Source organism: Rousettus aegyptiacus, unplaced genomic scaffold (assembly GCF_014176215.1).
Source record: "Rousettus aegyptiacus isolate mRouAeg1 unplaced genomic scaffold, mRouAeg1.p scaffold_m13_p_18, whole genome shotgun sequence".
Classification (NCBI taxonomy): domain Eukaryota; kingdom Metazoa; phylum Chordata; class Mammalia; order Chiroptera; family Pteropodidae; genus Rousettus; species Rousettus aegyptiacus.
The window spans coordinates 12,562,284-12,588,820 of record NW_023416293.1 but is presented as its reverse complement, the minus strand read 5'-3'; the positions used below and the strand labels follow the sequence as shown (position 1 = coordinate 12,588,820).

Sequence of the window (26,537 nt, the reverse complement as noted above, 5' to 3'; positions counted from 1 at the left end):
ATAATTATACCTTCTGTTCATAATCTGACAGTTTCTGTACAAGTTCTGCATTTTCTTTCGTGATATTCTTCAACTTCTCAGAAATTTGCTGTTCAGTGACTGAAAATGGGAAGGACATCCATAATATTATTATGATCACTAAAAAACCCCGAATTACCAAATGTATCAACAGCAAAGACGTCTATGAAAAGAACTTCCGAGTGTGGTAACTATTAGCCTTTAAAAAGCAATCTGTAGTTAGCAGTAAATGTATAATATTAAAATTTAAGAAAACTATAATAAGAACCCACCCTTACTTCAATGTGATTCCAATTTAAATTTATATTAAAGGTAGGAAATACAGTAAAATATTTTAGCTCGATATCCCTCCGCCTTCATGAAGCACCTTTCTCCTTACAAAATTTGATCGTTTCGAATATATGTCATTTGGAAAGCGAAATGAAGTATGAACATATTGATTTACATCTCATATTCTTCCAATCATCAACTCACATATACACAATATTAAACCATTAGCACAGAACACTGTTCACACATAACAAATTTGCATTACATCAACATTTAGTCAATCTGCCCCAAATTAAACTAATCGTCTTCTTATTCCTAAAGTCTGTTCCACCTCATCTTTTATCTCAGTTGGTGGCATCGCCATCTACTCTGTTATCCAAGCCAGCAACCTAGGATTCGTAAAATGTTCAGGAGTTAATAAGTCAATCAGTCATCAGACCTCACTGTATCTACTTTTAGCTTGTAAAACTCATATCGAACACTAATAATGAAATAACAGTATGAACAACGAAATAAGCCTGAATATTTACCTTGGTACACTCTATTCTTTACCTATAAGAGAGAAAAATAAAATTAAATTTGATATCAAAACATTATATTAATAGAAATATTATAGTTCCTAATGTAAGTATCAAATCCTAACTACATGAAAATTTAATGAGTGGGTTTAGCCTCATGATTCATACGATTAAAAAAATAAAAGATCAAAAAGCATTTCAAGTGTAATTGGTAGTGACACTTCATAGTTTCTAATAGATAAAAGCACTAAGGTAAATACGTCATTTTGCACCGAGAGATACATTTACACATCCATTAAATGAGTACCAACTTTATGAAATAAACACCTAAATTTAACAATGGAAATAGATAACGTTTTCATATTAAATATACTAATGCTTCATTTACCCAAAATCACTTGAAAACCCCAAATAATGACTGTTCAAAAAGAGTCTAAGGAAACAAAATTAAAGGTGTAGTTTTTGTACTGAGCTATGCCTCTTTCTCTCACCAGAAGACATCTTAGAAATTTTATTCTGAGTTGACTATTGGCTGAATTTAGAAATCTAAGAAGCTGTATCATCTGATTTTCCCGACCCCCTAAAAGCAGTGGTCACGTAAACCTCAAGGGAAAAGAGACCGTCACAGGAAAGGGCACGAGTAACAAGAGAAAGGGTGGCTAGCGCCTAAGCCGCCTTCTAAAGACAGCACTCACTACAGGATAATAAAATCTAAGCAGTGCTCACTGTAAAAGAAGTGTTACCAAACGTCTCTGTGAGCCAGAATGTACTCCCTTTCAAGTGTCATAAAGGATGACGAAATACTCAGGTCGGCCCACGAGTCGCCCACGCTCCCTCGCCACTACTACAGAGTCTAACAGCGCTCGTACCACTGTCGTTATAGGAAAACGCATTCAGAGCCCCGACATGGAAAGAAAAGACCATGCCTGTAATGACGCGGCCTCGAAAACGAGACAGTGAGCTTCCCTTGCCCTCCTTACGCCCAAGTCAACGGGCAGGAGAACACGGGAAGCAGCGAGAAGCAGACAATGGAGAGCAGAGGCCACGGTCCCAGAAGGCAAGTGCTGAGGCAGGGAAGCAGCAGTCAGGACACAGCCTGCGCAGCCCTGTGACGATCTGAACAGGTGTGAGCGTGTTTTTAAGATGGGAGGAGCAGGAGTCGGGAACAGAAAACGTTTTCCCCTTTTCTCCCTCCACTCGCTCTTCCTAGTCTCCCTTCTTCTTCTTTTATATAAGGAAAAACCCCAAAGGTTAGAGGAGTCTTCACAGGAATCCAGGCCAAAGGCTCTTTGTAAAGTGATTTTACAATCGTGTGCAAGGAGCGAAAGTTCATGAGCAATGATTTGTCTGATAAAAATCAAGAAATCAGAAAGAAAGTAATAATTTCAGAAAGCTATGCATCCAATGCTTTGGCCACTTTAACTGTAAAGCGTCAAGCGAAACTGAAAGCTTCTCATCTGCAGAGCTCACTGACACGGAACAATTTTCCTCAATTGTGTGAGGAAACCACAAAACAGAACATGAAATACAAACCTAGGTGTGAGTATGTATGCTCATTCATGCATTGATAAGCATAAAAGATAAATTCTGCCCAGAGAAAGACTCTAAGGAATAAAAACTTTAATAATGTGTCCTTGGATACCATATAATCTGTATTTCAAAATGAAAAGATGTTTTTCGAGCATAATAGCACATGATAAAATGAGGAAATCTGTAAAACCTATAAGAAAAAGCCTAGAAACTTACCTTATCTCCTAGATATGAGTGTTTACCATTTTGTTGTATTTCCCTGTAACGTTTTTCCTGTGTGTGGTATCTGCTTTTTCCCACTTATTAAATTATGAGAAAATTCTGTACCCCAAAATCTTTGTAATACATAAATTTTAAGAGATGACTAATATCTCATTATATGGATGTATAATCATTTTCCCTTATATGGATCATCCGGGTTGTATCAAGTTTTCGCTCTAGTAAATACTGTTCCATTAAATGCCCTCATAAAAGATCTTTAATGCATGACTGCTTATTTCTGTAGGATAGATGACTAGATATGGTATTATATAAAAGGAAAGGAACATTTTAAGGGTTCCGATACATATTATTTAACTGCTTTCAGGATGGCCCTGAGAATTTCAATTACGCTAACAATGTATACTTGTAGGCACAAACATACTTAATCTTTAGGTTTTGATATAAGGGAATTTATAAAGCTTTCCCATTGAGATTCTACATGTTATCTTGTTCACTTAACTCTTTACCCACAAAGATTATACTGAATTATCTTACAAGGCTAGCTCAGATTACGTGCATGAATTTGTGTTCCTGTTAGTAACTGAAAAAGAAACAAAAGGATAAAACATCCCTTGTACTTATGAGTTAGGGCTAAGTTAATTTAATTTACTCACGACAAGGATAGTTCTCCAGAAGAAAATGACAAATGACACAATCCCCAAGAAGGCAGTGACAAGCACAGGCTTCCATGGCAGTCCATAGAAATCAGGCCCGGGCTGCACATCATCAGGCAACGCAGCAACCAGCTGCAACAGAAATATCAGAAACAATGGGAAACCATAAAGAAATTTACAACAGAGCAGCGACAAAGAAACGTCCCCAGAAGTTCTAAATCAATCTCCGTCAGATAACTACCCCCTCAAAAATCTTCAATAGCTTCCACTGCTTCAATCAAGGTAGGATACTGGCAGCCTCCCACTTGTCCTGGTTGAAGTGTTTTTAAACGTTAAAATCTAAACGTCTTTGAGTTGTGCACATTATTTCCAGTTTGCAATAGGTCACATTACAACCTGTTGTCTAACACATGGTTAGACTCCCTGTGGATCACACTCTCTTCTCTTAGTCAATTTTTAGGATTTTAAAAGCCACATAAAACGGGGGGGAAAAATACTATAGAAGTTATCAACGTCTATGGCTATAAATAAAACCAAAAACACAATAACACAAATAATGTGCTTTACCTCTAAGATTTTAAATCTTAATTCTGTTCCTCTCTTACATAAAGACAAAAATGCTGGGGAAATTCGGACAGCTCCTGATAACTGGTATAGGCTGCTCTGAATTTAACTGTCATCTGTAAAACTCAGTGCCTTAAATTTAAATGCTTCCTCGCGGGCAGTGCATTAGAAACCCGCCTCCTCCCAGTTTTCACTGCCTTCTACAAGTACACATGTAACTATCAGATTGGCCCCCTCCCCCAACAATGCCGGGGCCAGTGGAGCAGGACTGGCAGGGACGTGATGATCGCTGCTATGCCCGTGACCGTATCCAGAGGTAACACAGTGCCCGGCGCATCCGCAGCGCTCGGCGCACAGGAGCAGGCGAGGAAACACACGCCCTCCCGCGGCCCCTGGGCCCGCACCGCAGCGCCCTGCCCGCCGCGGGCCTCACGCGCGCCGTCTCCCCGCCCCGTCCGCCACGGCACCCGCTCCGCTCAGAACTCGTCCGCCCCGGCCAGAGGTGGGGGCCCTCCCCGCGACGGGGGCCGTCACCTCCAGGAGCCTGGCTATGAAGGCTGCGTAGAGCACCGACAGGGGTCCCAGAAGCCCCGCGTTCCCCGGGGAAGCGGTGACGGAGGGCACAGTGGCAGGTACTGCGTCCATTGCGGGGGGACAGCGGAGCGGCGGCGACGCTTCCCCGGGGCTCGGCACTGGACACCCCCTCTTTCGCCGCTTCCTCCTTCCGAAGGGACCGGCTCAGGGGGCGGACACCCAGAGTGAACTTCGCCTTCCCCCGCCGCGGCCGCCTTCCGCCCTACGCCCCCTGCGCGGCACGGCGCCAGGCCCCGCCCCCGGTGGGCGGGGCCACGCGGAGGAAACCAACGAGCGCGCGCGGCGGGGGGAGAACGAGACCTGAGCGGCAGAAACCAAGTCGGGGGGCAGGGGGTGGGGGCGGGAAGGCGCGACGCTCACCCGACCTGGACCTGGGAGAGAAGGCGGGTGGTGAGGAAACCCCAGCTACCCGGACGAGCGTGGGCGGGGACGGGGACAGGTGGCGGATCACACCTGCACGGAGCCGGATCCGTGGTCACTGCGCAGAGCCTCGGGCTCCTGACCTGAAGGCCCGTCGGCGCCGCCACCCTCCTCCGGTGCCCGTTCTCCGGGTGCCCTGCTCGCTTTCCCCTCCTGACCTCCGGGGGCTCACGCTGGCTCACATTCTTACTGACGCCCCTTTAAAAGGCCACATTCCAAGGAATGTCATCATCACACCGATGCCACCGGGTTCAGTCCTGGGTCCCACATTTGATGGTTACGCGACTCGTGGAAAGGGACAAGGATTATGAATAGTCCGGAAATCACGTTCTAAAAGTTGAAGAAACTGGGGACATTAACCTGGAGAAAAAACAATATTGGCTGCTCTTCAAAGGTATGTCTTTGAGTTGAATATAAAGTAAATTTAGAAGAATAAAGCAAGAACAAGCAGGGAAATCCTGAAAAATAAGGAATGGGGGGAAGGTGAAGGCGGGCTCTGTAATTAAGAGAGGGTGGTACTGTTCCCTGAATACAGACAGATCACGGAACAGAATAGAAAATCCGGAAATAGCCCCCAGGGCACTGGAAATTCGGGATAAAATGAAAGTCAACTGGGGAAAAAGACTTTTTAATAAGTGGTGTTGGCATACCTAAATAACCATATGGAAAATGATACAATGATCTTCTTGTCATTGTTCATAAGGATAAATTCTAAATGGACCAGAAAACTGAATGTAAAAATGAAAACAAATACTAGAAAAAATATTGGGGAATTTCTCCATGTATTATGAGTGGGCAAAGACCTAAGTGTCTCAGAATTCAAGGGAAAAGATTTGTAAACATGATTACTTAAAACTGAAAAAAACTTGTACAACCCCTGCACCCCCAAAATGCAAAATAAGCTATGTGACAAAACAACCTGACCAAAAATATTTGTAACATACATAGGCAAAGGATGAATATTCCTAAAATAGAAACTTAAATGGCCAGCAAACCTACAGAAAAAGGGGCTGAAAAAAATGAGTAGTTTTCGGGAAAATAGGAATAACTGATAAAACATAAGGAAACACGCCCTGCCTCACTCACAATAAAAGAAATACAAATTAAACCTACACCTGGATCCTACTTCTCTCTCATATTGGCAAGATTCAAACATGCGACGACATGCTCTGTTGGTGAGAGAATGTAGAGGAACAGCTGCTCTCACACATTGCTGACCATTACATGAAATAATACAGCCCCGATGAATAGCATGTGGCAACGTCTCCCCAGATGACCTGTGTATTCACCCACTGATGCAACATTCCCACTTCTGAAGACCCATCTCAAAGATAAAGGAGATGCAACAAGAAACGTTGAAAAGATACAAAAGATACATGCACACAACTGTTATTACAACACTACAGTAACAAACTGACCAACAGAAGAGTTATTGAGTACACTAAAGTATAAGAACGGAAAAAAAAAAAAAAAGTAATTCTGTATACTGCTACGGTATGTTTTCCAGAATGTTCTTCCTGATATTCTGCCTTCTTTGGGATCAAATGAATCTTCTTAATGATTCTAATTTATCTCCTTTGTTGGCCTATTCGCTTACTAGCTTTAACTATTTTGTTATGTTACTGGTCCCTTTAGGGTTAAGAGTATACGTCTTTAACTTATCACAGATTACCTTCAAGTGACCCTAAACTACTTAATATATATAATAAGAACTTTTCAAGGGTTATTGCCATTTTTCCCTCTCCTGACCTTTATGTTGTTGTCATCATACATTTTTTCTGAGCCCCATCCTATTTATAATATTTTCCCTTTAAACACATAGTTAACTTTTAAAGATATTTAAATAATAGGATAATGGCTTTGTATGTTTATGTATCTGGTTACCATATGGTTACCGTATCTGCCATTCTTCATTCCTTCGTGCGTCTCCACTACTCCTCATTCATGCCTAAAGGTCTTCCTTGGACATTGCCAAGGTGCAGGTGTGCTGGTGAACTCGTTCATCTCTTACATGTTGGGGAAAAAATCTTCATGTAATCTTTGTTTTTGAAAAATTATTTGCTGGGTATAATACTGTGGGGTCAACAGTATTATTTTCTTCAAGCACAGTAAAGGGTGCTACTCTGCAGTACTCTCCCGTACCTGGCCTTAGTTCCTCTCTATGTGAAGTGTCTTTTTTCTTGGAATTTATACTTAATCTTTAGGTTTTGATATAAGGGCATTTATAAAGCTTTCCCATTGGGATTTCCAAAATTGGAGGAAAAAATACAAATGTAAGATAAATAAGGTTAAATAAAAACCCTCTAGCTCTCTGAATTTTTAATGTATCTATATGGCATCATAATGAACATCAAAAAATTCCCGTTTCCTAGCTTTGTCTTCTGAAAAGGCTCAGAGATGACGGCCAACTCAAAAGTAATCTTAGTACCCAGAATATGGTCTCTAAATACGATTTCCCATTCAAAGGAACCAGGGCTCCTTAGAGAAATAGCTCCTTCCAGACCTGGGCCGGATGTACAAGAGCTTGGAACATCTGGTCACACTAAAAAAGCAAGGAAGGTATCGAACACTAGGTGGTGTGAAAGGGCCCAAGAGCCGAGCTGAAGAGGATCCTCCAAGTCAAAAATGGGAGAAATCGAGCATCAATAAGAATAATAACTACAGTGGGTAGAAACAGAAAATATTTAAACACTCATGACATCATAATGACTCTTAGAAAACAGACAGACAGACACACACACACACACACACACACACACACACACACAAACCTTTCAGTCATCTTTAGATAATGCCAAGAAGATGACTCATTATTTTGAAAACGAAATAGATTCAAAGATTTGTATTGCCTTACCTATACAAACCAAATCTTAGTGTAAAGGATACTTGATTATGAGCTTTTCTTTGTAGAGGAATCCCAGTCTTTAAATGAAGCAGGAACAACACAGTCAGGCTGTCACCATATTGCAGCCTGTACCGACAGATCTGGTCAGCATCACCAACGACGAGTAACATCAAAACAGGGGCATCCGAACACCAGTGCCTCCTGATGGGCGTATACAGCATGTCCTATTACGTATTCTTGCCAAACAAAATTAAACCTGAATCTGACTACCAGGTCCCAGGAAATGTGAAGAACCAGAGAGACATGTTCCATTACACCAGGGGGATGTAATTAGCAAAATGCAGAAGCCTCAACATTTGTTGATATCAGTTCTTCCCAACCCCTCTGCAGATGCGACACAGTAAGTCAAAATCTCAAGATTTTTTGTAGAAATTGATAAGTTGATTCTAAAATTCATATGGAAATGCAAAGAAACTGAAATATACAAAACAATTTTGTAAAAGAACTACGCAATTGCAAGGTTTTCTATAAAGCTATTCTAATTTAAAAAAAAAAAAAAGTGAGATTATTTTAGGGTGGAAATGTAGATGAACGAAACAGAACAGAGTCCAGAAAGACACACACATCTATGGTCAATTGATTTCAACTCAAAAGTGTCGAAGTAACTTGGGGGAAAAAGTGCTATGGGAACAACTGGATATCCGCAGAAGGAAAACGTAAAATGACACTGTTCACAGAATTAACTCAAAATGGAACGCGGACCTAAACATGAAAGGTGTAACTATAAAACTTCGAGAAGGAAACATGAGCAAACATTTGCATCGTTGGAACTGAGTAAGAGTCCTTAGGCGGGAAAGAAAAAGCACTAACCATAAAAGTGAAAGTGAATTAAACGGAGTTCATCAAAACTAAAAATTTACTCTTCCAAACACAAAGCTAAGAAACCTGAAAGTCCAGGGCGTGGCCTGGGATGACATGCTGGGCAGAGGGGCGGGGCGTGTCCCGGAGGGACGGCGGCTCAGAGCACTGCGGCTTTAACACTTTGGAACTGTTTCTGGAACTTTACATTTAATATCTGAACTGCAAATGATCACAGGTAACCGAAACCAGAAAGCAAAACTGTGGATAAGGGCGAAACAACTGTATATGTTTGTCCGAGCTCACTGAGCTGTGTTCCTAAAATGGGTACATTTTACTGTGTGTAATTTCTACCTCATTAAAGTTGACTTAAAACATATGTCAGCTTCTAACATCTGGATTTCAACAAATCCTGATGGGAATAAGAACGATTTTAAAAAGGGGGCGGGATTCTGAACATGCCAAGCCCTGGGCGATATTAAGGAATCACTTAAGCTGGCTGCCGGGCCCATGGATTCATTGTACTATTCTGCTTGAAACTTCCCGTGATATAGCACTTAAACACTTAAAGCACAACTTCAGCTGCTGAAAGGATGACTGCGTAGGAGAGGAATTAGAAGACGTCCCGTGGAGGCACAGGTGGAGTGACCGTGGGCGGAGCTGGCTGGGACGGCGCTGGGGAGCCTGGTGCGGCAGGGTGCTCACACCGGGGCTGCTGATGCCCGACGCTGTACCTGCACGGGTCGTTCGCACCTTCACCTGCTGGCCGCCACCACGACGACCGTGGAGAGAACTGAAAACGGCCTGAGGTTCAGAGTTTAGTAATTTGCTCAAACTTCTAAATGATGTATCTGAGATTTGAAACCAGATTATCCTGGCTCAAAACCCATGCACTTTACGAAACAAAAAATAACCCTGTTTGCTACACGTCTCAAAACAGAACCTGGAGGAAAATATTTTTGTCGGGGAGGATACTTTTCTCTCTAGCGCCAAAGGCAACTTAGCCTCCAACTTTTGAAAGCTCACTCATTCTCATAATTTACCAAAACATCCCATTTCAACAAATACCACAAGGGGGAGCCAAGTCCTAAAATCCTCAGCTTCCAGACAGATTAAAGAGCTCCTTTGGATCAAGACTCCCTTTAGAAAGACAAGTCTGAATGGATACTTGGCCATAAGTGGCTCTTTCTAAGAAACAAATCTGACCGTACCTTTTCCTGCTTAAAACCTTCGGCGGGTCCGTACCCCAAACAACCTCACGCGTGCTGTGACAGCTTCCTCTGAGTCTGCCCGCCTCCCTGGAACACTCCAGGTGCTCCCCTGGCTCCCCAGATGACCTCTCCACGTCTCCTCCTCTGAACTGCTGTTCCTCCTGTCTGGGCGCGCGCGGCCCCCCCCCCGCCCCCGCAGCCCTCTCCCCAACAACAAATGACACATCAGACTCCCGCTGGTCCTTCCTCTCTGCTCAAACGCGTGGCATCAGCTCACTTCCGAACTGCCCTGAGCACCCTCCCGCCAGGAGTCCACTCGCCCAGCATGTTGCTCTACGGCAGGTAAATACTTCTCTTTCTGCCCACAGGACACTATGTTTCGAGTGAACGTCTCCATCTGCTTGCTAGACTAAAGGCCCTTGAGCGGAAGAAGCGCGTTTTGTAGGTGTGCACGTGCCCACGTCTGGCGAGCAGCAAATCCACTGTAGGTGCTAAAGGGATCTGAGAACCATCGAGGTCGTGCACCTGTGGCTTGCTTCAAAGGCTGTCTTCAGAGGGTCGGGAGAAATTTCATAAAGACATTCTAAGATCTTCACCTCATGCTCAAAAACTGTAACCATCAACATACTATCTAAAAAAAAAATATAAATGTCAAACTTACCGTCTTAGTTAAATAGTACATGGATGAATATATTACGAGAATTGCATTTTCCAAGGGCGCAACGCGGGCTGGCTCGCCAGCACCTGCCTCTTCCTGCTCTTTGCCATCGGCAGCATCCGCAGGAATGCTGTCGGTCGTGATGATCCCTAAAACCGAGGGGGGAACCAACACGTTACACCATGCTTTAGAGGAAGAATTGTCTCTCTTCATCTCAGTATTAACTGAGTTCCTGTGAAATCTTACTAACTGTGCCCAGATACAGGGTTCTCTTAAAGACAGTTCTATCTAGAAAAAGATTCAGAACTCCCATTGGAGCCATCACACCCTTCGGCTATAAAATTAACACGTCTCCAGCAGCACACTCCACCCCTCCTCCAGAGCTGAATTCCTGTCCCTGCTGTGGCTCCTCCTGTGCTCCGAAAGCGGCAGGGGGACCAGCCCGGGAATGCCAGGCCCTGCGGGTCGCAGGGTAATGCCATACCTGTGCTTCTAGCCTGTGAGGTTTAAACACAGACGGTAATGATGTCACGTCGCCAGTCTGGATAGATACAACACCACAACCAGCTGGCCTGACTTACTGGTAAAATGCGTGAGCTACACACAGATCAGAAAGCTGCTGGGCAAGATTATGGTGGTCGTTTTTTTTTTTTTTTAAGACAACTTTCTCAATACAGATGGAATAAGTCGCTCTCCCACTGGGTGGTCACTGTGCAACGTGATTAAGTTACTATTCACAGGGTGGTCTGTGCAGGACTACCCACGAGTTCTGTGCTGTTTCCTGTCATCGTGTAGTATAAGATACCTAGGAATAAACACCCTCGTCCCGAGTCACGGTACTCTACGTGGGGCAGGGACACAGAATTTGTGAGTTACAGAGCACTGGTTCTCAAACTCGAACACTGAAAAGACTGGAATTTCCTGGAGGGCTTGTTAAGCAGATTGCTGGTTTCCACCCCCAGAGTTTCTGATTGCTGCCGGTCTGCTTGAAAACTGGTTTTAGTGCATAAGGCTTTTTAAAGATAGCATTTTAGATTAAAATTAGTCGTATAAGCCAATGCTGGCCTATCATGGGTTTGTCACTCGGTTACTGCCTCTGGCCTGTTTCCTTTCACTGGGCTCCATCTGGCTTAGCTCCTGCTTTCCTCGGCCAGTTCTGGGACTTCTTGTTTTTGAAGCTCGTCCACACCTGTGTTACTCTCCCCTCTACTTCCTACCTTAACCCATCTCCCGGGTCTTCTTTGCGATGTGCTTCTATCACAAAGGGAAACTGGCAAACGTACCTGAGTCTATAGCTTCCTCAGTATTTGGCTTCTCTGACGCATCTGAGACGTTCATGTCACTGGTCATGGATTGATCCCAGGGGCCGAGCCCTTCGGGATTTTGCATTTGAAGATCATCTGTGTTCTCTTGGGGGAAATTTTCTTGATCATCTGTGTTCTCTTGGAGGAAACTTTCTTGATCATCTGTGTTCTCTTGGGGGAAGCTGTCTTCCAGCGGTGGTTGTACCTCTACAGGGGAGAATGCACTGGGCTGGCAAAGCTCGCTGATGCTGCCCGCTGATGCTGCCCGTTCAGCTACCAGATAAGCAGCCCCCGCCCCCATCATGCAGCCCCAGGCGCCTCGCCACTGCCCTCCGGTGCCGGCAGCCCAGGGAGCCGGGGACTAAGAGTTTCCATTGCTTTTGTCTCACTTCAGATGGCTGATCTACATAATACAATTTACGAAAATAAAAATAAAAAAGCCCACCTTATTCCAAAATATTTTATAAATATTTACGGTAGCGACCTCAATAACCTAACTGCCCTTGGCAAACTGACATATGCCCACCCAGATAAACGTGCAAGAGAATCCTGGTCAAGAGCAAAAATATGAAACATCCCTTGTACACAGAAGTAACGTGCTCTTTTACAAACAAGTGTGCAGGTCTCCCAGCGCCAGACAGAAGGGCGCATCACACAAAGGCGGCCTGCCGGACTGGCTTTCCAATATTTTCAAAATACCTCTAAAAGTCAAAAAAGAGAACACCTGTTTCTGTCCCTAAGCGGCACGGGGCGTAGCCCAATGCGACCCACAATGAAGGTGAATTTTCTGAAACCTCATAATTTGCCCTGAAAATCTGAGTTTTACATTCTAATTCAAAATATATTTACTTCGATGAAATGCAAAGGTGTTTGCCTCCCTGAACTGTCAGGAGAAACTGGCACTCTGGAGGGAGACATCTATCCCGTCACTCCGTCTACCTGGTCCTCTGCCACGTGGGGTGAAGGGCACAGGAACAGGGCAGAGCCGGAACTGGGAAGCAGCTTACGTGAGGGTACTGGCTGCGGGTCGGGTCAGTGACTGCTGGCCGAATGGCTTCTGCGTGTCAAGTGCCCTGGGAGAAGGCTGCGACCTGGGCCACTGCTTGAGGAGTCTAAATGCAAAGTCCCCAGTGCTCAGAATTTCACTAACCTAGGTGACAGCTCCAAAGAGGCGGGGAAGAACATGACGCCCACAAAAGATGACAGTGTGGGGGAGTGAAGACTGTCAGGCATCGGTTTAAAAACGATCCCAGTCCACCCTTGGTCTGATAGCGGTTATTTCAAAATTAAGAAGTTGTGTTCAAAAAGAGCCCTTTCGCAATTTTACATGAAACTTATGTTCTGTCCCCAGGGTGAGTGTGTACGTCGCTTTCTTGTTTATATCCTTATCTTACGAGGCTTCAACAAATTCACCTTCATTGTGGGTCACATTGGGCGACGCCCTGTTCCGCTCAGGGACAGAAACAGGCGTTCTGTTGTTTGACTCTTAGAGGTACCTTGGAAACATTCGAAAGGCGGCCGCGCAAGCCGCCCGTGTGTGATGCGCTTCCCTGGGCGGCGCTGGGAGACCAGCACACTCGTTCCTAGAGTTTCCTTTCGAAAATGCCACGGTTCTCAACTGTCCCGAGGGGAAGCCGGGGTAAGAAGCCGTCACGCGGGCCTCAGGGCAGGCAGGAGGGGCCCGGCGGACGTGTCGCCGCGAGACACGCTGTACGAGGGGCCTGGCCGCCCACGCAGGGTGGACCCCGGGCCCCGCGCGCACCCCCAGCCCCGCGCCCGGCCGCCCCGGCAGGTGCCTCACCTTCGGCCTCTGGCGGCTGCGGCGTGGCCAGCGGCGCGGCGTCCTCCCCCGCGGCGTGCGTGTACCTGACAAAGTAGATCAGGTCCTGGACGTCGTCCAGCACCGCGGCGGCGGCGGCGGCGGCCGCGTCCTCATCCTCCGCCCCCGGGCCGCCGGGGCGGCGCGCGCGCGCGTCCAGCATGGCCTCGGCGGCGCGCAGGATCTGCGCCTCGGCCGCGCGCAGCGCCCGGTCGCGCGCCTTCTCGGCGTCGTGGGGCGCGCTGTCCCGCTGCGCCGCCCGCAGCCGCCGCGCCGCGTCCTGGAGCATGGCCTCCAGCGCCCCGGCGTCCAGGTGCGCCCGCAGCCGCTGCAGCGCCGGCCCTTCGTCCAGGTAGCTGCGGATGATGCGCAGGTCGCCCCCGTGCGCCGCCCCCGGGCCCCCCGCGCCCTCCCGGCCCCCGGGCTGCTCTGCGAGGCCGGAGGCGCCCGGGCGCCCCTCGGGGCCGAGGTCTGCGCGGTCCTCGGCGTCCGCGCCCTGCAGCGCCGCCCCGAGCTCCGGGGTCAGGAGCTGTGCGGTCGCGTCTGCACGCGGGCCGCCTGGCCCCGTATCCGTGTCCGGCCCCGTGTCCGTGTCCGGCCCCGCAGCAGCGGCAGCTCCCGCGCCGGCGCGGCCCGGCTCCTCCTCTCCAGCCCGCTGCGCGCTCGCGGCGTTTTCATCCTCCAGCAGCTCTTCTGGGCCGTCGTCGCCCTCATCGTCGCCCTCGTCGTCGTCGTCGTCATCCCGCACCTCTCGGTTTTCCACGTGGGCGCCCGGCCGCGGCTGCGCAGACGTGGCCTGGGTCAGCGCGGGCCCCGCCCCCGCCACTGCGGCCGCGCCCCTCTCCTGCGGCCTGGACGGACGTCCCCCGAGAGCGGCGCCCTCTGCTTCGCCAGGAGAGAACCGCGGCTGGTCGTGCGTCTTCCACTCCTCACGCCGCCGCTCCTCTGGAGGCATGTGCGGCTCCGGTCCATTTACCGAAACGCCCGCTTCCTCCTCCGCACGGTCCTGGGATGACGCGTTACGCTGCTCGTCCCCCAAGGGCGGCGGAGCGCCCGAGCTTTCCCGCCCAAGCCTCTCCTCCTTCGTTTGGTTCCCTGCACCTCTTCGTTCCGACCCACTCTCCGAGCCACCTTCCAGAAGCTGCTCTCCAGGCTTCTCTTCGTGGAGCATCTCCTTTGAGACACGAACCACTGTTCCTTTTGGGTCACTTTCTTCGGTATCAAAGGCTGATCTCAATGCTGCTCCGTCCTGTTCAGTTACTGAGTCGCGGTTACTGCTCCGAGCAGAACCGCGCGGAGCCTCGCCTTCTGGCTTTCCATCCTCTGGCTCTTTCTTACTCCCCACCAGGTCCGTCTTGGATTTCTCAACTGTCCTCCCCTTTCCTTTACCGCGAAGTCCTGTGTCCACTTCTGGGCCTTTGTCCTTGTCTGTGTCAAGGCCTCCTATGATCGAAAGGCCATCCTCGGCCTTGTCAGAGTCAACATAATCTGGTGCTAACTGTGCGATCCCCGATTTGCTGTCTGGGACTAATGCATCATCGTTCTCTTTTTCCTCTGGACTAGAATTCTCTAAATCCATGCCTGTTTGCTGTTCACTTTCTGTGACGGTGGAGAGAGCGGCATCCTTCCAGGCTGTCAGTATGTTTTTAGCATCGTTTTCGATGCCGAGGGGCTGAACTCCCTCGGCCTCATCCTCTTCGCTTGAATTCTGCTCTTTATCTGTTGAATATTTCTCAACTCCAGATTTCAATGGCGTTGTCGAGTCTTCTTCACCTGTGAAGGTTAGTAACGGTAGCTCATCGAAGTTTTCTTGATTCTCTTCTTCCTTCTCAACTATGTAATACTCATCATCCAAATCCTCATCAAAATCATCTTCTAAGGAAGTAACGAGTCTGGTTGTCTCATCGTCAGAAACAAGTGCATCTGCGGTTGAGCCAAATTTGGTTTTCAGGTCTAAAGTCATTTCTTTTTTCAAAAGTTTATATGTGTCAATCTTCTCTTGTTCGTTTGTGACCTGAGAGCTATTGCTGGTTTTGTTGTTTTTACTTTCTGGCACTTTCAGCTTGTCTTGTAGCATTTCTTCAAACTGTTCGAATGAAGGCTGCTTTCCCTGAGGGTCGTCTGTCCGACCGTTTGTGTGATGGGGGTTCTTCAGGGGCTCGTGTCTCTCCTCAAGTTCCTCAGTGTTTCTGGAGAGTTCGCTTTCACTCTCCTCTGGATTGGCTTCTGCTGGGTCAGAGTCAGGGTCACTGTCCTCAGATACTCCCGGGTTTTCCACATGCTGAGAAGTTTTTTCTATAGCTTTCTCAGAGTCTCCAGGTGCAGACTCGGGCAATTTCAAAAATCCTAAAAGTTCTTCTATATTGTAATTATCAAAATCATCTTTTCCCCCATCAAAACAAACAAAATCTGTCTCCTGTAAGGAAAAGAAAAACATTGGGGTGTTACTCGCTAAATGTCACAAGAGCAGACTCTTACCCATGCTGACGACAGAGACAGCCTCAAATCCAAGTTTGGCTCTGGAGGGACTTTTGCGCCAACAGTGGGCAATGACTGTTCTTGGGTAGTCAGGGGACAGGAGGCTGGAGCCCCTTTTTCCTTGGCTTCCTGCCTCCCCAAGGAAGGACTCCTACCTGAGTAATACTCCTGGCTTCCCTTCATTCTCTCCTCCCCAAGCAAGGAAAAGGGGGCTCCAGCCTTTTTCTGTTTGGGCCCAGCTGGAGGTCCTGGGTTTCTCAGTGTGTTCTGAGCTCAAGTGGGGAAAAGTAAGATGTCACTGGTTGGGTCCCCAGACTTCTAACAGCTATGCCTGAGGTTCGGGGAATTCACCACATAACGATTGTCCGGGAGAAGCCGGAAGGCCATCTGGCTTCCCTGACACCCTGCTCCCCACCTGTGCTTCTCTGCTCACCCGGCCAGAACCGGGCAGGATCACCTTGCCGTCAGGCTCTGCCACAGGCCACAGACCTCAGGCTGTTTGACACAGTCGCAGCCGGAGTGGGGTGTCGCTTGCAAAGTAAGCGATGCTAGAGTCATCTGTGCCTGTTGCTTTCTTCTGTATTGTCTATGTTGGGAATTTATGCATTGCTTTTGATTACTGTTCCGTCCTTGGGGATGGAGGGGAGTGTTAGAGGGAAAGGCAACTTTTCCGAGAATGGGGCACAAAGAAATATGAGTAATAAGGAATTAATCAAACAACTTGATCGAAGGAGAAAGCAAGATTTGCTTCCTGAGCAGGCCGCTGTGTCAGTGCTTATGTGGAAGGCCCGTTAGGCCCACAGAGGCCGGGGCGGGGACGGGGGGGGGGGCGGAACTTAGTGGCTGAAACAGTGATTCTTACTGGACATTACTGTTTGACTATTGCTATGGGCACGCAGACCTTTGATTATAGGAACATAACATTCTAAACACGCTTGCTGCTTCTGTAACCCCGCTTACGCACCTGACCTGTGAGTTGACAGGTCGTGAATAGAAGAAAAAGAGACCCCTGTGTTTAGACGGACTGAAGAATGGGATTTGGGGCTTAAAAACCCTGCACCTCTACGTTTTCGGGGAGATAACAAAATAAAGCTGCCTCGCATCAAGGCTCGCTGCCCGTCGGTTTTCCTTCGCCGACTCCACGTACCCTTCGGCCCTGGAGCTGGCTGGAGCTGGTCTCCGGCGAGGCTCTACGTCTACACAGGATTGTGGCTCATCTTTCCCTTGGGTCAGGAAGGATAAACCAGCTTAAGAAGTATCTTACTGAAGAACAGGTGCGCGGGAAGGGACAAAGGCTGGCGTCAAGGGGCTCCCCACCTCACCATTACCACACGCGTAACCTGAACACAAGGGACATGCTCTACCCTAACTCCGGGTTCTTGGTGTCACTGTGACCTGTTTTCAGGACCACCCGGAGATCTATATTCTTCCTTTCCTCCATCAAAAACCAGGCTGACGTAAAAGGGGGCACGCACACAGAGAAAAGCTGAAAGTCCAACGAAGACCGTTTTCTGCCCCTAACTCAGCTTGCCCGTCCCCCCGGGGAGGGCGCATGTGCTCCTCGGGTTAGCACGCGTGTTTCTGGGCCACTTGCTTGCCGCCGAGGGAAGCGTGCCCTGGGAGGTGCAGTGAGGAGGCGGGGTCCCCAGCGAGCCAGGTCCCTGCCACCAGTGACCTGCTGTCCCACACTGAAGTCCCGGAAGCCTCTGCATTCAACGAGCCCAGAGAGGCGAACGGGCGGATTTTATGACCCCCGAGGTTGCTGGGAAATGTGAACAGCAGCAACGGCCCTGAGACTTCGCCCGCTCTGCTGGCAGCGCCCAGAGCTGCTCGGACAGGTCCGAATGACGGTGGGCTTCGCTCACTGTAAAATTTAAAATTCCAGGAAACAATCGGCTGAATGAGGATCCCAGAACACAAGACCCTGGTGGCGACAGCTGTTCTACGTCCGTGCGCCCTAGCGGGACACCTTAATGAGTGTGCAGTCAGTACCTTGTGGATCTGGGACAGGACCGCGTCTGAAACCCTCACGGTCCCTTCTCCACGTCTGTGACTATAAGCCCTCAAATCACTAAAGATTTCATAAGAAAAGCCTCGTGAGTTTGCATTTCTGGCCTAGTACATAAGTTAGGGTTTGACCAAGTTAGCCTGATTTCTATATAATTAAACTGTCTAGCAGCTATTCACTGAGTTTTCAAATTGAGACACTTTCTCCTTTTGCTTGTAAAAAGAATTTTTTTACCTCGTAAATTTAATAACTAAATGCAAAGACACTGAATTCTTAATTTTATTCTCATATAGGCAACAAAGAAAAGCTCTGTCTAGAATACAGCTTTATATAAGAAGACTTGCTTTAATGTATTAGCTAACTCTCAGATGATGATATAGTCCCCTATAAATTCTCTTCAAACTTTTCTCTTTTCCATTTTTAAAGGTATCTGACTTTAAATCTGATACATAAATGTTGACATTTTTTGACCAAGACATATTCAAAGACTTTCAAAAATATAGCACATCCCTGAATAACGTCTTGTTCAATGTTATTTTGTTTTAACATTGATGAGATGCAGAGGAACTTAACTCTTGCTTATGTTAAATAGCCTGTGATAAAGCTGGCTTCATTATATGTTGTTTCCTATAAAGGTGAAGGATCTATCAACAATGCTAAGTGAGAATTTACTGTAGTTAATAACTAATGAGTTTATAAGCCAAATTATAATTGAGAACCAACAAAAAACAAAAAAAAAAACTTGCAACTTACATCTGCTGGGACTTTCAGCTCTTCTTTAATATATTCATGGACTACCTGAATAAAATCCTTCGGAAAATATCCAAAAATAAGCCCGACCTACATAAAAGAATGGATAAAAGAAACAAATATCAACCAAAGTTCTGAACAAGAAACATGAATGAGAGACTTCTTCGTAGTAGAAGGAAATACGCATGTACATAGGCAGATCAATAAAACCACGGGAGATACGATCACTATTATGATTGCAGAGACTATTATTCCAATAACAATCGAGTATAGAATACTGTAAAGCCAGCTTTTCTATGGCCACTCAAGTTTCCTTGCAACGTTCAGCTTAATTCTAAACACAGGGAACATAAAGATAGGTTTTGAAGTCGATAAAAGATCTGCACAAGTGAAGATTGTTGTATGTTACGTGGTTAAAACTATGCATGTCGAAGCTGTTGGAAATGCAATTCTAGACCATCTCTGGCAGGCGTCACCTGCATGGGTCACAGCGCTGCTCATAAAGGCCAAGTGATAAACACCAGCCACGAAAATTCATAAGTAAAAAATACAAGATTTCTGAAATGTATGACCAGCATAACAAAAGGCAAGTAGTTACTGATGTTATGGGCTGTACTTGCTTTTTCAAAAACGAGATTTTTGAGTCTCTGAGGAGAAAATAAAGTTCACACTAATCTACACATCAAGCTTTAATTTTATGCAAAGCAAACCTCTGTGGATCATCCCCATTAATGTACAGCACTGATCACTAAGGTGTTAAGTGCGTCCCCTTGAGAAACACGCGCTTCTCTTACGAGCTACGGCCTGAAAGGCCAGGGTGGATCTCTTCCCAGTCATTAAAGGAGACTGATACGCAGATCAAATGCACAGAAAGAAAAAAAGGCTCTTATCACTAACTCCTAAAATATCCTCATTATGAGTGCTTTTGTTATATCAGGCAGCGAGCTGAAAGCCAGTCTTAGTGTCAGGGGCCTTGGAGAGTAGATAAAACAGGGCAATTAAAAACTGCCACATTGGCAGATAAAGTCTGAAACTCTAAGAAACCAAAAAAGACTGCAGGATGAAAACAAAGCGATGGAAACAAGAATCATCTCAAAGACTAAGAAGAGAGATTTTTTAATTTCCTAAAGTATGAGGTTTGCCAGTTGAGAGGGGAGACTGAGGGAAAATATACTTTTTTTCCTTCTCAGGAAAATTTTATTAAAAGAGAATCTGGAAAAGGAAAAGGAATCAAGAGATCTGTCGCGAAAGGAAGTATCTGTGCGTAATCTCTGTCACTGGAGACCACGGGTTACATAAAACTCCGTGTTTTTACACTGGGTGGTGTCCCTTTACTTAGGATCTGACAGAAACAGTGCTGTGAAATCACGGCCCTCGTGACCGGAAGTGATCTTTACATCTCATTTAGCTTCCACACGGCATCTCTGCCAAGGACCTGCTAATTTGATTTGAACGCAGTTTCCAGAGAAGGGATTCTTCCGCGAGCTGCTACCAGGACAGAAGTGATGAAGTGCCACCGCCTTGGAATACTCAGAAGGAAGATGGGTGACCCAGGGCCCTGCCTTCGCTGAGCTTTTAACTTTCCGGGAGCTAAGTCCGCGCACACAGTAACTGCAACGCAACGCGGTGGGAAACCATTCCACGCGAGCAGGGCAAACAGAGTGCCACCTGCACAGTCCTCGGACAGCAAGGGTCCCTTCTGGCTGGGTGCCGAGGGCGTGTGTCCCAAAGGGCTGGGCCCCAGAGAGACGGCGGGCTGTCTCGATGTGACCAGAGTCATGAACTTGACGGCAAGTCAAGGTCACCTATCCCGATGCTCAAACTTAACCACTAGATGAAAAACGCAGCTAGGGACGTGGAAAAGAACTCCCAGGAGTAAAGATGAGTAAGAAGTCTCCCGTGGTAGACCTGAACGAGGCAGGGCAGACGATTCTCTGTACGGGGAGGCTGAGCTGGGATTCTGCCTTTCCGGATTCCTCCCCTTTCTTCCCTGTGGAGCTTCCTTAAGTCTTATTTTCTGTTGTTTGGTGTTTAATGAAAGTTTTCAGTTGGGACTGGGTGTTTCTCTAAATTTGGACAGTCCTAAGGCAATGGAGGACTCTTACTACTTTCAGTAAATAAACAGTCTACACATCACACTCTTTAAAAAGGAGAGGACAGTAACTCATAAGCCTCTCAATCAGGTCACTCTCCATTCAAAACATCAATGCAAGAAGCTGTCGCCACTCTGCTCATCTGCTGTCTGGGCACCCAGAGGACTGGGTTCCCAGGAGAGCTGCTGGGGAGCCATCGGGAACAAGTGTCTGAAGAGCAAGAAAAGACCCGGAAGTTGCAGACGAAATAAACAAGAAAGCAGAATGAAAATGACATGCAGATGAAATAAACTAGAAAGCAGAGTGAAAATGACGTTTTGCTTTTCTAACAGACTAAGAATGGCACACGTGTTCCCAGAACTGCCAGTTTTTCACAGAAATTAATAATTCAGAAAAAATGGGATGCGCACAAAATCATCGTGAAGCGGGAATGCCCGAAATGCCATCTCGCGGTTTCCAGGAGTGAGTCTGATGCTCGCGAATCCCTCCTTTTTGAAGCCATGAACTTAAAACTTTGCAGGTTTCACCACTTCGACCTTTACTACGGATGGAACGTCCATGGCCGATCAGACCCAGAACTTGAGCCTGAGTCGGTTCTACTTCAGACACTGCTGTTGAGCCCCTTCCCGTGCCAGGCCTGACCGATGCCGGCCGGGGGCCGAGGGCCATCTTCTTCAGTCTAGCAGAGGTGACAGGTTAACGCCATCCAAGTCCCCAAGAAAATAATTATTTAAATCTACTGCGCTGAAGAAGCCAATAAAAAGTCGGAAAAGAAATACGTCAAACCTTTACTTACAGTTCCAGCCCAAACTTCCGGCGCTACCCCTGCCAGTTTGTAGTACACGTACACTGGGTCGCCCTTCTTAAAATTCACAAAACGGCAGTCCGGGCCTGTGAAATCTTCCAAAGCCTTACCCCGGTACATCAACACTGCGTGGAAAGAGAGAAAGGACCAGATGTCAGGATTCGGCTGCCACAGTCCCTACTGGTTGATTAGGAAATAGAAGAACTCCCTGTGAACAGCAGTCGCCTTTAGCCGGTACTTTCCGGAACCAGCCACTTTTGGTTCATATGCTCAAAGCATCTAAAGTCTTCAGTGCTTCATCGATCAGGACCCCTGCAAGCAGGCAGCAGAGAATTTCTCTGCGAGGAATGCTGAGAAAAAGCGAGGTGCACACCGCCGCACGCGCCTGGTCTCAGGCGAAACTCTTGGTCCCCTCTCTAACCGTCTGGTCCTCAATCTCTGCTGTTTCGTAATCATAAAAAAGCTTCATTTTGCAGCCGGGTAAATGTAAGCGCAGATGCTGACTAGCTTGAGCATGGCTACATGCTGAGGTAATTGGGAACTGGGGAGAGCACCAGGAACCCCTAAGGGGTCAATTAACTCGCACTAACCGCTAACACGCACAGTCTTGAGGTGGCTCTAACTGCTACCATGCGGACGCACACCGTCAATTCCATTTGGGCCAAGTTGCTTTCTCTTTACAATATCTGGATAAATTAACGGGAAAAGATGTCACCCTGTTATGGATCAGAGCACATCAGAAGGTAGAATTTTCTGAAAGTAAATACTGTTGACTGTACCCAGCATTAAGAAGGTTTCAAAACGAAGTCAAAATACCCTATTTACTTACTTCTACTTATTTATACCAACAAAACTGAAAGTGGATATCACATGTGGCAGGGGACAAGCAAAACTGTGAGACTTGTTCAGTAGTTACTTTCAGTCTAATGATGCAGGACTTAGATCACACTAGCCCTAGGAACTGGTAGAAGCAGTGTTTTTTTTTACTGGCCAGATACACAGTTTGTGATGTAAGGTGAAATGGACGATAAATGCAATTAAATAGAGAAAAAGAAGATAAACTGGAAATAAACTCCCTAAAAGCCAATCAGCAACAGATACATTAAAACGTATCTTTAAATACAAATTTGAGGGACAGACATATAGGTTTGAAGGGGGTTTTTGGATTCTGAAGATGAAATCTGATTATTTTAATACACATAGACATCCTAATTCAGATATAACTAGGTAAGAGGCGAAGCTGAAGGTGATGGACAATTTGAGACTGAGGACTCTATCAGACTGGAAATGCCCATGTTTCTCTTGTTCCTCCTTAGACGAGATTATTCAAGATTTATAACAAGAGATGAGCGCATCATGCATCCCGTGGAATGGCTGAGAAGGCCACGCCACGCTACGCGGTCCCAGCGCCTGCTCCGGCTGCTGCCTGCTGTGTCTGGTTACATCTGTTTGGGCTCGCGCCATTTCTCAAGGTATGTGACAACTAAGGGCCTCTCCAACACCATGTCCCCAAACGATGAGAGTCTCCAGGCACCTGGTTTTGAGGAACTCAGGCAGGGCAGTCCTTGAAAGCAAAGAATAACAAACATTCTTCCATAGCCGGCCCTGCTTGCTAATAACCTGGGTTTGCCCCCAAACAAATAAAGGAAGAAATTGTGGAAGTTGACCTGCTTTTGTAGTGTTTATTTACGCTGGCCCTAGGGTTTACCTCCAGGAATGGCTTGACACAAATCAAAGACTGCCTTCTTTTCTTTAATGGTGTTGCAGTAATACAAGCTCTTCCAAATGATGAAATTTGTTTCTGAAGAACACCAATTAGAATGAAATGGTCAAACTGTAGTCCTACAGCCTTTTCAGAATGAACATCTTTCTATATATATCCATTACGGTTGATGAACGACTGATTCCGAAGCGGTTATAAGTTACAAGGTTATCTGAGACCAGCCTGGCGGCTGTAAGACCCTGGTTGGGCAAACACATAGGAAGACATTCCAACGACACAAGTGACTAAGGCTAAAGGTAGGTGGGTTTCTAAAACCCTTGGAGTATTTATTATTGTTACTTCAATAATCCTCTTCTTCATCTAAGTCTGGAGATCTCCGCTCTGCGCGCCCCCCACCCCCCCGTCCCATACCGCGGAACAATTCTGCTTCCTGCGCAAAGAGGAGGCGGCCGCGGGTCCCAGGTGGCCGATGCAGGCTCGGCCTCTTTCCAGAACCGCACATTTCGGCCTTGCTGGTGCTCCCCCCCACCCCGCTCCCCCCCCACCCCCGCCTGCCTGGCTGCCTGCGAGGAGACTTCCAAGCACAGAAATGACAGGATCGAGGAAGAGCCGGGGCGGAGACCTGGGAATGCGCCGCGAGCCTGGATCCGGGCTCACCCCAAACCTGAACTACAACGTCTGTTCAAAGGCGGTTGCGCCCCACGTCCGAGTGAGGCAGCAGGGCGAAGAGGCCACGCCGGGCGCTTTTCCCCGCCACCAGCCGGAGGCAGGGACACTGCCCAGCGGGCCCCGAGCGCATCTACCCCGGGCCGCAGCCCCCGAGGTCCCCGCGGCGGGGACGGGGAGGCGCCCGGAGGCGGCGTGGGGAGCCCTGGCCGCGCGGCGCGCACCCCGTCTCCGCTCTGCGCCGGGCGGGCCGGGGGAGCGCACGCTTGTGGCTGCCGCCGGGGAAACGGGCGCCGCCTCCGGCCCTCGGCCCCCGCCTCGGCCAGCAAAGGGAGAAGACGCCGCCGGCGGGGCCGCGGGGCAGGCGGGGGGGACCGCGGCTCGCCGCTGCCCCCGCCCAGGCGCCCCCTGCCCGCCCGGCCCGCGACCCCTCGGCCACTCACAGCTGCACTCGTCGTCCGCGCACAGTTTGTGCTCCGCGAAGCGCCGGTTCGCGTCCGGCTCCGGGTGGCCCCGCGCCCGCCAGGGCGGCCCGAGCAGGAGCAGCCAGAGGAGCAGCCGGGGCGCCGCAGCCATGTTGTGGTGGCCGCGGGGAGCCGGTGACGCGCCGGGGCGGCCGGGCGGTGCGGGGGGCGGCGCGGGGGGCGGCGCGGGGGGGCGGAGCGGGAGCCGGGGCCGCGCCGGAGGCCGCCAGGCGGCGCGGGGGGCGGCGCGGGGGGCGGCGCGGGGGGCGGCGCGGGGGGCGGTGCGGGGGGCGGAGCGGGGGGCGGAGCGGGAGCCGGGGCCGCGCCGGAGGCCGCCAGGCGGCGCGGGGGGCGGTGCGGGGGGCGGAGCGCGGCGAGGGGGCGGTGCGGGGGGCGGAGTCGTCCCCGGCGGACACGTCAGCGCGCGCTGGGCCGGGACGCGGGCTGGGCCGGGATGCCCGGGTCCCCGAGGACCAGGACCGCGGCTCCGCTCCTCTCCCCGCTGCCCTGGCAACCGACACTGTCGTCCCCGCCGCCCAATCGTCTGCCTTGGCCCCTGCCGCTCCGCGGTCGACCCGCCGCGCGATCCCATCCCTCGCGCTCCCCTCTTTGCGCCTTCGGATCCCCTAACCTCGCGACATCCCACCAACAGGTCCTTCTGGCACCTCCTCGCAGCTTCTGGGGTCCGGTCTGGCCCCAACCAGCCCATCTGCACCCCCGTTCTTGGTTCCGTACCTCCTTTGCCGAACTGCCGAATGCCACCCACGCTTCGCCGCCGTGAGGGCCCGGTTCCAGGCTCCCTCTCCTCAGACCCCCGGGGGCTCGTGGGGCCCCGTCCCGTGATGCCCTTGGGTCAGGAAGCGGGCGTGTGAGTGGAACGGTGCGTTGGTGAGGTGTGTGACAGCCGGTGCCCGGCTTGGTCTTCTCCGGAGCCCTGGGGGACAGAGGTGGGCAATGGGTCCCAGCGCCGAGATCCTCAGATTCTTGGGTCTTTATCCACGGCAGAATAAGTAATTTAATCCGACACCAATGTGTTGACTTTCCATTTTATGCTACCATTTCATTTCAGGCATTGGACAAAGTACTAGGGTGGTGGGCAGACATATATGTAGGTCAGAGACAAGCTATCTGGCCTTTGTCTAAGAAAGTCCACACTTTAGTGGAAACAAACTGGCATAAGACTCCTGAATGGATGTCAGAGTAGGAAACAGCTAATTCGTGGCAGCAAACATTTATTGAATGCTTTCTTTAGGACCAGGTGTCATTTTGAAAGTCTTAGATTTACCAATTCATTTAATCTTCACACAACAGTACCTCACAAAGGTGGATCCCGTTACTATCTATCTTCATTTTTGAGATGAGTAAATTGAGGCATTCAAACTCTAGTGGTGAGGGAGCTGATTCAAACCCACTTGGTACCCCTCCCTTGGAATCAAAACTTTAAAGCCTGTCAGGGAACATGCAATTCCTATACTCCCTTTCTGATTAGGGGCAGCAAAATCTGTTTAAAGCACAATGGAACTGAATGGTCTACATGTGCAATTAAGGGGGAAGGGGACACAAGCCTGCGAGTCACCCAGGAACCAGTGGCTGCCACGCTGTGGCCCCAGCTGGAACACTCTGCATTGTTTGTGACCAGGGGCTTCTCACTGCGGTCTCTGCTGAGGTTACTCACCAAACCCATCAGTTGGCCTCTCGAGAACTAACTGGGAACTAACTGCTTCTTTCAAAACGAGAGTAAGCAATGTGGCTTCTCTGTGTGACCCACAGTGTTGAATAAAGGGCACAATGGGCTCTTCCCAGAGGTGCTCTGAGACGTCCCACTGGTCGGGCGCCGTGCCCACGCTGTCTGGTAACGCACCACGGACAAGGTCACCGAGCACAGCATCGGTGGCGCCCTCCGGAGTTCTTCATTTCTTTTCTTTGTGTTTGTTTTAGGGTCCTAGGTGCGTCTAACAGGCACCTCTAACTTCGTGTGTTAAAAACCAGACTTTATTTTCCCTCTCGAACCCTGCTCCCTTTCGTCTTCCCTACCTCAGTGGCACTCTAATTCCTGTTTTCCAGGC

The 26,537-nt window shown here is 48.7% G+C and overlaps 1 protein-coding gene across 5 annotated transcripts in view; it reads right to left on the bottom strand.

The window, feature by feature from the left end:
- The window catches only part of MIA3 (MIA SH3 domain ER export factor 3), a 37,816-nt gene extending 12,448 nt beyond the window's left edge, over window positions 1–25,368 (bottom strand). For 2 of the 5 annotated variants that reach the window (XM_036235464.1, XM_036235465.1), the window contains exons 1-9: window positions 24,451–24,621; window positions 21,610–21,743; window positions 18,724–18,810; window positions 13,467–15,900; window positions 11,645–11,872; window positions 10,365–10,510; window positions 3,212–3,343; window positions 819–840; window positions 11–99 (exon numbers count right to left, since the gene is read on the bottom strand). In XM_036235464.1, the coding sequence (XP_036091357.1) occupies window positions 11–99; window positions 819–840; window positions 3,212–3,343; window positions 10,365–10,510; window positions 11,645–11,872; window positions 13,467–15,900; window positions 18,724–18,810; window positions 21,610–21,743; window positions 24,451–24,583 (3,405 nt within the window). In that variant the 5' untranslated portion in view covers window positions 24,584–24,621. Of the gene's footprint in view, window positions 1–10; window positions 100–818; window positions 841–3,211; window positions 3,344–4,309; window positions 4,564–10,364; window positions 10,511–11,644; window positions 11,873–13,466; window positions 15,901–18,723; window positions 18,811–21,609; window positions 21,744–24,450; window positions 24,622–25,206 lie in introns of those variants that run through there. The other 3 variants (XM_036235466.1, XM_016165048.2, XM_016165050.2) reach the window with 3 other exon arrangements.
- Between the last annotated feature and the right edge of the window lie 1,169 nt (window positions 25,369–26,537).